Raw genomic sequence first — 12,177 nt, 5'->3', positions numbered from 1 at the left:
GCTTTGTTAGTTTATGCTTCCTTTTCTCTGGAAATGCAGCCTTCTAAGTGGGGTTGCTCTAACCCTGCATCCCAAGGTCTGCAGGGGGCAGAGGCACTTGCCGGCGTGGGCGCAGAAGCGGGAACCACGTGCAGGCAGGCAAAAGCTTAAAATGCCTGTAATTCCTCACCAATTTGTTCTTATAATAAAACGAGTTCAGAATGTTGAAATATAAGTTCTTATGTTTGTTCAAAGGCTGTCTGTCTGCTAGACAGAGTTTTCTTATGGGCGATTCCACCCCTTTTCCCCGAGACTGCCCTACCTGAGCTGCCTGCTCAGGGAAGTGCCAGAACTAATAACTTGATAGATTTTTTGAAGGACAGGGACAATCATGAGGACTTAGAAATAATTTTAAGAAAAGTGAAACCTACATGGTGAGAAAAGCACCAGGAAAGTTGCACCAAGGCATTTTTTTTCCTTCACGACAATGCACCTGCTCATTATTTGACAGTAGCATGGGTTGTTCTACAATAATTTCATTGGGAATCATCACCCCCTCCACCCTTTAGCACCTACTGCCCTTATCTTTCCCTGTCACACCTCTTTACGTCCCCCAAACTCAGAACGTTTAAAAGGAACACATTTGAGCTCTCTAAGCATGCCAAAATGGCATTTTGACATGGTGTAAATTGAAGAGCACAGAATTCTTCAGGGAAGGATTGTTGTTGTTGTTGTGTGCCATCGAGTCGATTCCGACCCTTAGGGACCCTGTATAGGGTTTCCGAGGAGCAGCTGGTGAGCTTGAACTGTCGACCTTGCAGTTCAAACAGATTTGCAGTCTGTCATATTAACCCACAGCACCACCCCAGGAAGGGTTAGAGAGATAGATATACCGCCTTCTGAAATGTGTAGATCTAGATGGAGGCTATGTTGAGAAACATACTGATATTTTTGTTTAATGAAGATGTCTGATTTTGCAGGAGACCCTGGTAGGTAGTGGATTATGAGCTGAGCTACTAAACACAAGGTCAGGAGTTCTAATCTACCAGGTGCTTCACAGGAGAAAGGCAAGGGGTTCTGCTCCTGTAAAGACTCACAGGGTCGCTGTGAGTTGGAACTGACTCGATGGCACACTTCTAGCTGGTAGTGGGTAAAGTGTTGGCCTGCAAACCCAGCAACCTCTCTAATTGGGAAAGATGAGTCTGCCCCCGTGAAGATTTGCTGTCCCAGAAGCTCTACGGTCACTGTGAATTGGAATGGACCGGCTTGTAGCAATGCTTTTTGACTTACCCTTGTGTTTCTGAGTTTCTACACTATTCCTACAGAATCGTATCCATTTTTTACTTACTTTATTGTAATGTTAGCTTTTTAATATTCCTTTCAAGATGACTATTATCAGTTTTCCCATTTCTTGCTCTTCGTAATGTTGATTTAATCATTATACAGGAAATTGATCCTCTTAGTTTTGTTCTTGATTTTTTTGTTTAAGCATTGCAGTTTGCATTATAGCAAATTTTTCATTCATGTATTGATGGTTTTATTCTTCAGGGCTGTGCTATTGGGTGTTACTTTTATTGAAATAAATTACCATTCCATGAAATTCACTCTTAAATTGTAACAGTCACTGGTTTTTAGTTTGTTTACAAGGCTCTGGTAGCATAGTGGTTACGAATCGGGCTGCGAACCTTAAGGTCAGCGGTTTGAAACTACCAGCTGCTCCGCGGGAGAAAGATGAGGCTTTCTACTCCCCTAAAGATTTACACCCTCGGAAACCCTGTACAGGGTCGCTATGGGTCGGAACCTACTCGACGGCACTTAACAACAACAACAAGGCTTTCTAACCATCACCACTGTCTAATTCAGAAATATATTCTCTCTAAAGAAGAAATTCCTTACCCAGTAGCAAAGTCACTCCCAGGCATCCCTTCCTCCAGCCCCCAACAACAGTCTACTTTTTGTCTTTATAGATGTATATTTACTGTGAGCAGTTTGTATCAGTGGAAGGTGACTGACATTGCTTTTTTTAAAAAATGTAGCTTAATGTGTTAAAGATTCTTCATGTTACAGTATATATATATATATATATAGTATACATATATACAGTGTATATGTTGTTGTTAAGTGCCATCGAGTCGGTTCCGACCTGTAACGACCCTGTATGTGGTTTCCGAGGAGCGACTGGTGAGCTTGAACCACTGTCCTTGTGGTTCAAAGTGACTTTGCAATGCAGCGCATTAACCCACAGCGCCATACCAGGACTCCAGAGTACATAGAGCATATAATCTGTCAGTACTGTGTGCTTTTTAATGTTGTAAAATATTCCATTGTATGGCTGTACCCTCGTTTGTGTATCCTTTGGTCATGACATAAGGATTGGTTTTCCTTTTTGGCTATTATGAACAATGCTGTTGTGAACATTTATATTCATGTCTTTCTTTAAAAAACATGTTTTCAGTTTTATGAGGGGGCTTTAAATAGTTTGTGGGAAATTTTCCTTAACGTTGTCTCGCGTTTTTTCCACACACTTTTTGAAACCCCTTTGTATTGAGTAAAACTTGGAGTGGAGTTGCTTGGTCATGTGGTGATGCTATGTTTAAATCTTTTTAGGAACTGTCAGACTAGTAATTAGATTTGTAATCTCAGTAATTTTCATGATAGTTTGTACTTGGACAGTGTGCTAGGAGTAGGAACATTACAATGCCAGGATTCAGTACTACTGCCTTCCTCTATGAATTGAGAGACCGTCAGAGTCTTGGGGTGGTTCTATAGGATGTGAGCACTGGGCTGCTAACCGCAGGGTCGGGGCTTCAGATCCTCGGAAACCCTGTGCAGGGTCACTATGAGTCCGAACTGACTCAATGGCACCTAGCAGCAGCACTGTTCTTATAAAGACAAGTTTCATAGACTGGTTTTCTTGAAGGTCATTAGGAAAAATGGAGAATGTTTTTCTGAGGTAAATGAAATTAGCTTTTATACAAGGGGTCTTCAAAAAATGCGTGAAAACATACCTTTGCTTTTTAATTCCATGAACTTGTTGAAGTCCCTTAATATTTTGTAGAAACTCTTAAAGGCTCTCTCGTTGCTAACTGAGAGGTACAGAAAGCGGTGGCCCTAGGAACACTGACGCTTCCCTGGACTAATGGGTTCTCCTTGCTTCTCCTTCTAGGGTTTTGGCTCTGGGAGGGGGACTGCCTTACTTGGAGCACCTGAACCTCTCTGGGTGTCTGACGGTGACAGGCGCGGGCCTGCAGGACCTGGTCTCCGTGTGCCCTTCTCTGAACGATGAATACTTCTACTACTGCGACAACATTAACGGTAATGCCTGCCTACCGTGAGGCCAGTTGGACGGAATGGACCTGAAACTCCTCAACCGTTCTCCTCATTCTCAGGGGTTCGAGTTCATTTTCGAGGTTTCTAATTACACTGCCTTCATTCCAGATGTAATCCTTTAAACTTGATAACATTGAAAAATCGCATTTTCATTCATTAGCATCTCTGAAGGTAAGTTTTCTTGCAGATAGATACTTCAGATACTGATTCTGCCAGTTTTGAGGTAGGCAGTAGCTTAATTCTTTAGAAATGGCCAGTTCTAGACTCAAATTCTTAGAAAGTCATGTTGACCTTCCCTAGAGTAGTTTTGACATTGGGCTTCCCGATTCCCCAGTGTCCTGATCCCCACCTTTTGAGGACTGATGGGCTGGTTCCTTCTAGAGCGGCTCTGTGAAGTGCAGCCAGAAACGGACTCTCCGCGACTGTGGATCTGGCTGTGGGCCTCACGGAAGACCGAGGCACCTGGAGACCGTGAGGTTCAGGAGAGGCGGGGAGACAGAATTTCCTAGTGTCTTTCTGGAGATTGATTCCTGAACCTGCTCTAAAAACATTACCAAACGGGTACTTCTTGATTTCTTTCTGCCTTTAAAACAAAAAAAAATCCTTGTTCTAGCCGACAATGAGACTTCTGGTGTAGCGCTATAGGATCAGCACTGGACTACAACCACAAGGTCGGCAGTTCAAACCCACCAGCTGCTCCTTGGAAAATTTGTACAGGGTCTCTCTGAGTTGGAACTGACTCAGCGTCACTTAACAAGAACAGCAACCCTACAGTGGACCTAGTGAGTGGGATTTTTCATAGTATGTTCATTTCAAAGTTAATGGTAGAGACTGGAGATCTCAGAGACATATAAAGCTGCCTGCCTCTCAATTATTAATAAGCACATCCCCTTCTGCATTTATAACAGGGAAGCGTTTTTGGTGGCTCAGACTCTACTCTGCACCTGTTTGTACTGTTAGGAGAGCCTGCATCCTGTAAGGTGACAGGAAGAGCCCTCTGAGTTCCTCTCGGAGCATGGGACAGGAGCCAGGGTGACAGGTTGATCTCTGCTTTAATGACACACCAGGAGGCAGGGAGGTCAGCAATGCACTGATTTTCCAGTGTTCGGTTCCCCTTACAATATATGTGAAAAGCTGGAAGATAGCGGCACCCTGGTTTCTGGAGTTGCTTCAGGGATACAGGAGATGACCTCCCGGGTCCTTGGGGTAGCAGTGTTTGTGAGAAACAAAGTGTGATGATTCTTGTGGACGCCATGAGTTTGACAAGAGAGACCTTTGATTTTTAACGTAAAGTTAGGTCGTTGTTGGCTCAATGGATGTCCTATCTAAGGCTTATAGAACATATCGGCAACACCTGGTAACAACAGCGTAGAACATGTTATGAAAAGTAACCAGTAAGCATTAATGTGTCTTAAAAGAGAAGCTTCTTGTTTGTATGTTTGATGTGAGAATTATGTGTCTGCCTCAACCTAATTGTAACCCTGTGTTTGTGGAGATAAATAGTACCACCTACTTGTCTTCATGTGGCACTATAGGATAAGCACTGAGCTGCTTACCACAGAATTGGCAGTTCAAACCCACCAGCCACTCTTTGGAAACCCTAGACCAGGGTCGTTATGAGTCAAAGCCATCTCAATGGCATTTAACAACAACAACTTGTTGAAAGGTTATTTTCAGGAATATAGATGCTGTTGGGTGACAGGGGGATTAAGTTCACTTTCATGAGCTACTGATTTCTGTGTGTGTGTGTGTGTTAAATGAGTGTGTCTTGAAATAAGAGATTAGGATAAAGTCATGTACTAAAACTCTTTTACACTTTGTTGGCATGTTAGAGTTCGTTCTCTCTTGTCTGGCTTTGAATATATAAATATTAAAGTGTTCCAAAGGAGCTGCTGCATCCCTTTTGTTGGAGATGTGGTTGTGTGTGTGTTTTGATAACTGGTAACTTTCAATCGATGACTTTTAAAGAGGCTTTTTCTGGTTTGGAAAGATTTGAAGGGAATTGGTAGTGCATGTATAATCCAGTACAGTCACCTTAGATAGCTTGTTAGAGTTTAGAGAGTGATTTGTTGTCTTTACATGGGCCCCAGTTGCCTTTAGAATTATCCTCTGGTACGATCTTTTCCATAAGAGGACGTGTGAGCAGCCTCGAAAGTGCTAGAATTTTCATCATAGCCAAATGCAAGATGGTACTACTTATTTAGTATCCTTCAAAACAAGTCAACTTGTAGAATAGGTGTTGAGTAAACACTTAGGAGTCCCCTGTTTATTGTTAGTTTTATTATTTTGAAAGTAGTTCACATGTTTTCTACATGGTCTTGGCCAATGAGGAAGCATATTTAAGTGGCAAGTGCCATTTAAAAATTTTGACAATTTACATAAAATGCATGTGGTCCAAAGAGAGTCATAGAGTTAACTGCCAGGTCCCTAAACGGAGAGAAGCCAGTGCTGAAAGCCATTGTCCATGACCGCGATGCTCACATGCCCTCAGCAGCAGCAGGGGATTATGGGGAAGAAAAGTTTATCATCAGATATTTAGCAGGTAACTAACTACTGCACTCAAGACAGTGATAGAAAATGCAGTTCTTGATGCATCTGAATGATTCTTCCTGGCATTTAAATTTATTTGATTGATAAACTTAGTCTTGAATATGAAATTAAAACTGCTTAGCCATAGTTTGAAAAATTCTTTGCTGTTTATAGAGCGTTCAGTAGATTTGCATCATTTTAGAGTTCTGAAGAACGTTCCAGCAAAGGTAGCAAATCACCGTTATCATACTGATTTGTATTTCAATGCATGTATGCTGTACCAGTTAGGCTAGACTAGGCCAGAGTCCTGCAGGTGACGCAGCCTGAGACATCTGCATGTCTCTAAGTAAGGAGGAGCCAAGGTAAGTGAAGGTAAGTGCATTTACACAGCGTCAGTTATTAAAGGCCAGGGACAAGATCATGCAGTCATAACAATTTGGGGAAATAAACCTAGCTAACTGTATCGCTCGTTACTCTAATACTTTAAAAATGCTGTACTTGCAAAAATGTATCCTTTACAGAGCATTTAAAAAATTTATTTAATGATAGTGTAATTTTACTTTTCTGTCATTATTCTCTAAATGTAATCTTTGTTGTTAAGGGCTGCTGAGTCGATTCCGACCCATAGCAACCCTGTAGTATAGGGTTTCCGAGGAGCAGCTGGTGAGTTTGAACCACTGACCTTGCAGTTCAAATGGTTTTTCAGTCTGATGCACTAACCCAGTGCAGCACCCCAGGACTCCCTCATGTAGTACAACCATTTGGGTTCTGTAACCTATATTGAGATAGAAATTTGCTAGTGATGAGTCATGTTTAGATCATTAACATCTGTTGAATCTGCGCGGAGACCAAGAGGCAGACTTTCCAACAAAATTCAGGGATACCACATGGCTCAGAATCAGGAAAGCTCTGTGCCCAGGCTGTATCGTTTGACCATACATATTCAATCTGTTGGTGTTGCTAAGCTCCTTTGATTTGCTTCTGTAGAAGGTTTCTAAGAAATGACTGGTGGGTTTGAGCAGCCAGCCTCTGGTTAGCAGTCTATAGCACCACACCAGAACTCATATCCAATCTGTATTTTGAGCACCTAATCCAAGAAGCTGGATTATATGAAAAAGAATATGCCATTAGGATTGGAGGAAGACTCCTTAATATACAGGTTTGATACACATGTGACACAAGCTTGCTTACTGATAGCAGAGAGAACTTTAGACAGCTTGTTGATGAAGATCAAAGACTACAGCCTTCAGTATGGATTACAACTCATTGTAAAGAAAACAAAAATCTTCACTAGACCAGTAAACAGCATCATGATAAACAGAGAAGAGATAGAAGTTGTCAAGGATTTCATTCTACTTCGACCTACAGTCAGTACTCGTGGAAGCAGAATCCAAGAACTCAAATGATGGATTGGATTGGACAGACCTTCTGAATACCTCTTTAAAGTGTTAAAGAGATGTTCCTTTGAGAACTGAGGTGCACCTGTCCTAAGTCCTGGTATTTTCATCTGTACCTGAAAGCTGGATGATAATGAAGACTGAAGACGAGCTGATGTCTTTGAGTTGTAGTGTTGGCAAAGAATATTGAAAGTACCATGGTCTGCCAGAACAAACATACCTGTCATGGTACAGGTAATGCCGAAATGCTCCTTGGAAGCAAGGGTGGTCAGACTTTATCTCTTATACTTTGAACATGTTGTCAAGAGGGACCTGTTTCTGGAAAAGGACGCATGCTTAGGGAAGTAGAGGGTCAGTGATAAAGAGGAAGACCCCCAACAAGGTGGAATGGCATGGTGGCAGCAACAATGGACTCAAACATACCAACCATTGTGAGGTGGGTGGGCCCGGGACCAGGCAGTGTTTTGTTCTGTTGTGCATAGGGTCGCTATGAGTCTGTACCGACCTGATGGCACTTGACGACAACCACAGTGTTACGTTTGCTTACAGTGGCTGACTTTGGAACTCGGTAGTCTCCCTTGCTTTCTACAATCGGAGACTACTTTAACCTAACCACAGTGGCTGTCTTCACTGCTGCTTTGTCCCCGACCCTCAGCCGAATAAAATCCCTGGATGGATGCTTCCCATTCGTGGGTTACTTGGATCAGAAACCTGCTCTGTCTTTGACCTCACGATGTGATTGTTGTCATGGGAAGGTTAATATTATAGTTATTGGTTAAGTGATTTTAAATATTTCATTATGGAAATTTTTAAAACATCAGTCTGGAATAAAATGAATCCTGTAGAGGGTCGCTATGAGGTGAAACCAACTCAACCTCACTTTACAGCAACAGTAGACCGTCTCATCAGCTTCAGTAGTTACACACCTGTGGCCAGTCTTATTTTATCGCTTAAAAAATCCCAAGTTGCCAAACCCGTTGCCATGGAGTAGATTCCACCTCATGGGAACCCACGTAGGACCGAAGGGTCTTCACCCAGGCAGACAGCTACAGCATTGTCTTCAGAGCCACTGGTGGGTTTGAACTGGGGACCTTTCTGTTAGCTGAGTGCTTAGTCGGCCTCTGTTTCATCGATGCCAGTGCCCCTTTCCACATATGCTCCCCATTAAGTTGAACTAATTGTAAACATCATTCTGTCTTTAAATACGACAAAAAATAAGATTGTACACTATTGCACTTCCATAGATCAGTGAGTTGTTCTCACTGTTGAGATACACTGTGGAGTGATAACCCCACAGTGGCACATTTATGACCATCGCATGTCATCCATTGCTTTAAGGAATGTGCCCTTGTGTTTTGTATATATTGGATTGGGCATGGAAGGACAAGTTAAATTCTTGCAAATAAGTGTGTTTGTTCTCTGTGGTCAGTGGCAACTCTCCTCCCCCCCCGAATTTCAGTATTAGCGTCATTCAATGTCTTCTTTTGTAGTTAATTACTTAAATTCAAAATCATAGACTTAAAATATATTCCCAAATTCAGAACTTGATATTAGTCTGGACTTAACAACAACTGTGAGATACATATCTATATATATGTCATTTTTTTTTCAATTATACTCCCTATAGTATATTCTACAGTAAAATTAGAATTGATGTGCTTTATTGTATGAATTTGGTTTCATCCCTTATATGTGGCATGTACTTTCATTGCAATTAGAATCGAGACGTAAGAACTAATTAATTGTTGTTTATTTGTTCGTGATGCAGATATAATAGTGAGAAGTTCAGTAGAGTCAGCAACCTATTCTACATTTGCCTGCCGGTTTGCACCCTACCATTCTGTCAAATTCCTTAATATTTGTGTGTGAACCATGAAGCCTCTTTTGATACTTTCTAATTCTCTACTTTGTTCTCTATTAGCCCTTTTATCTCATGTCTGGTATTTCACACACGTTTTATTATACGTCTTTGTAAGTGGGTTACGATTTTTATTATATCTCAGATGTATTTCTTTGATGAATCACTCATTATGTACTTAATTTGGAATAGTAATTTCCCATTAACTGTAACATGTCATTTATTTTGGCTACAAGCGCTAAGCAGACATACTGCAAACATGCTGAATCTATGCCTTTATAGGTAATTTGGGATGGACTCATTTATACTGTAATGGTTTACTGCATTCTTTAGTCAATCTGGTGCTGGTACTATTACTATGGAGTTGTTTGTGCTGTAATGATATTTCTCATAAGGATGCTGAGATTATAACAAATATGTAGTTCAGCTAGTCTGGTGGTCTTGCTTACGTGTGTGGGTTAAAGCACCTTAGCTGTTCGTTGTTGTGATTGCTTGTTTCCTTTGATAAAATTGCCAGAATTGCTGCCCAAATGATTACTTATTCTTCCTCCAGTGTCCTGTTGAGCCATGACACACGGTGTGTGCGTTCAAGGCAAGCTGCCATGGGAGATTTTTGTGTCTGAGCATTCTTAAAGTCGATGTGACGAGGTTGAACTTTTATGATCTGCATAGATTTTTAGTTAGAAAGACATTTGTTTTGCCTCACTCTTGCATTAGCAGTTATTTTTATGTGAGCACTAAGAAATTCCTCCTTTCACATTTTTCTGTTTTCACGCAGGTCCTCATGCTGCTACTGCCAGTGGATGCCAGAATTTGCAGTGCGGTTTTCGAGCCTGCTGCCGCTCTGGCGAGTGACTCGTGACTCTGCCCTGTCTACTTGGTTTAGCTCAGCAGGCTTCCTCTCATGCACTTGGCTCACAGCCCTTTCCGAGTGTGACTTGTCTGGGCCCCCACCCCTTACCGCTTCAGAAATCTGAAGTTAACCAGTGAGTTGTACAGTGTCGTTTCTCTTGCGAATCATTTCTTTGTTTTGTTTTAGGAGGGGATTAGGTTTCTTCAGAATGCTCAGAACAGTCTTACCAGCTCTGCTTTCAGTGGAGATGAGACTGTCACGGAGACTGCTCTATAAGCGTTGTTAGGATCCTCTTGAGCTGGACCATCGGTGGGGATTATGGGTTTTCTTGACATAAAAACACTGTACCAACAAGCTTGGCTGATGATTTTTTTTTTGTTTTCTTTTCAAAGACTGCACAATTTTGGAAAACAGTTTCTTTTATAATGTTTCCTTTATTTGTACAATTCTCCGAGGGCCAACACAAACATACCCGCATCTCAGATTTGCTAAGATTCTAGAATAAATTGGCTTCTTGGTGTTAGCGCAGTGAGTTGGCAAAGCACCACCGTGTTTGTATTCGTTTTCTTCTGAAACTCCATCCAGGGTCCCACCAGTGTCCACTGGGGATGGGTTTTTAAAAAGTTCCACAGTCATTTGACAAACTGTGTAAATAAAATTTACTTTGAGGACTTTACCATGAGAAACCTTTTGTGTTTTGATTTAACTACTATAAATCTCAATCCAGGTTTACATTAGCATAAAATGCACCTGACTCTTGTCTTTTGAGCTCCCTTGAAATCCTGACCCTTACCAATAAAACCGTTATGGACACATCCCTAATTTTGTCACGCTGGATTTTTTTTTTCATATTAATTATGCACTAATCAATGAATTTGTCAGCTAATCTTCACTGCTTTTTGAAACATGAATGGGAACTGGAGACCAGCCAGTCGAGCTAATTATAGATCCTACTAAAAGAAAACAGGGACATGCCATCTATTGTTACAAACACTTACACAACTAGGGAGGAGAAAGTCATCTCGCATGTAACCCCAGGCAATAACTTTGTTTGCTTGTTTTATTATTATTGATTATAGTTGTACGGGAAATACAACTCTAAGTGGACATATTTTGTGTCATAGTAATAGCAGCTATAGTTTAGACAGAGCTGTTTAGACAAAGATGAAGTAAGACCTGTTAACACTCTAAAAGAAAACCAAGGCTGTCTGGAAGAATTGTGACGACTCGCTCTTTGAAATGGCACCGTGTCCTTTTGATTTCACTAACGTTAGAAGAAAGCTTGAGTGAAGTGCGTTCTTTGCCTGTAGAGTAGGACAGCTGTATAAACAGGTTACCTTACCTCGTGAGGTTGTATCCTTAAGCTTAAAAGGCATGTGTTCTATGGTACCACTACATCTGCCTCTTAAAAAACTCTGGCCTTTAGACAGAACAAAATCTTTTCTTAATTCCTTTAGAGAACGTGGCAGGAAGTCTGCACTTAGCAGTAACGGGAGGAGAAGGTACAGTTTTCAAACTTACCATTTTTCAGTTTCTGTGGTTTTATTTTCCTATGCTTCTTGGAAGGAGATCTGGTCTGGCGCTGTAGGATTAGTGCTAGACTGCAAGGTCAGTTTGAACTCATCAGCCAATCCTCGGAAACCCTATACAAGGTCAGTATGAGTCGGAACCGACTGGATGGCACCTATCCACAATGTGCTCGTAGTGCAATATAGTGTCGGAATCAACTCGACGGCACTTACATGTTTTTAATAGGAATCCCTGGGTGGCGCAGACAAGCAGGCAGTTGGCTACTAACTGAAAGGCGTTGGGTTTGAACTCACCCATAGGTAACTCAGAAGGAAGGCCTGGTCATCTGCATCTGAAAGGCCATGAAAACCCACTAACAACAGTTCTCTTAACACAGGAGGTGGCCCTGAGTCAGCTACTGGGTGGGGTTTTAGGTTTGCAGTTAAGCTTATTTTAAAAAGTTGACATCAGGGGCTTTTGAAAACAAACTAGAAGCAGCAGCCTAGGATGAGTCCAGTGCCACCCTGTATTCATCCTACCTGTATTTACCTGAAATCTGGTAAAACTGTCCACAGCAGCAGGTCTGAGTCACTGTGCTAGGGCTCAATTTTATCCCCTTTAATCTGAAAATAACAGAAGAGTTTTGGAGGGAAACATAATAATCTTCTAGGAAAAAACAAAGTCATGATTAAGTGATGTTTCAGAACTCGGCTTAAGTATTA

General features: G+C 41.5%; 1 protein-coding gene across 3 annotated transcripts in view; it reads left to right on the top strand.

Annotated features, from left to right (window-relative positions):
• Positions 1-9,948, top strand: part of FBXL5 (F-box and leucine-rich repeat protein 5) — a 65,061-nt gene extending 55,113 nt beyond the window's left edge. For all 3 annotated transcript variants that reach the window (XM_006873812.1, XM_006873811.1, XM_006873810.1), the window contains exons 10-11: positions 3,146-3,294; positions 9,872-9,948. In XM_006873812.1, coding sequence (XP_006873874.1) covers positions 3,146-3,294; positions 9,872-9,948 — 226 coding nt within the window. The remainder of the gene's footprint in view (positions 1-3,145; positions 3,295-9,871) is intronic.
• The last annotated feature ends 2,229 nt before the right edge of the window (positions 9,949-12,177 follow it).

The sequence above is a fragment of the Chrysochloris asiatica genome, unplaced genomic scaffold (assembly GCF_000296735.1).
Source record: "Chrysochloris asiatica unplaced genomic scaffold, ChrAsi1.0 scaffold00256, whole genome shotgun sequence".
NCBI classification, from domain to species: Eukaryota; Metazoa; Chordata; class Mammalia; order Afrosoricida; family Chrysochloridae; genus Chrysochloris; species Chrysochloris asiatica.
This window is presented reverse-complemented; position numbering and strand designations above follow the sequence as displayed.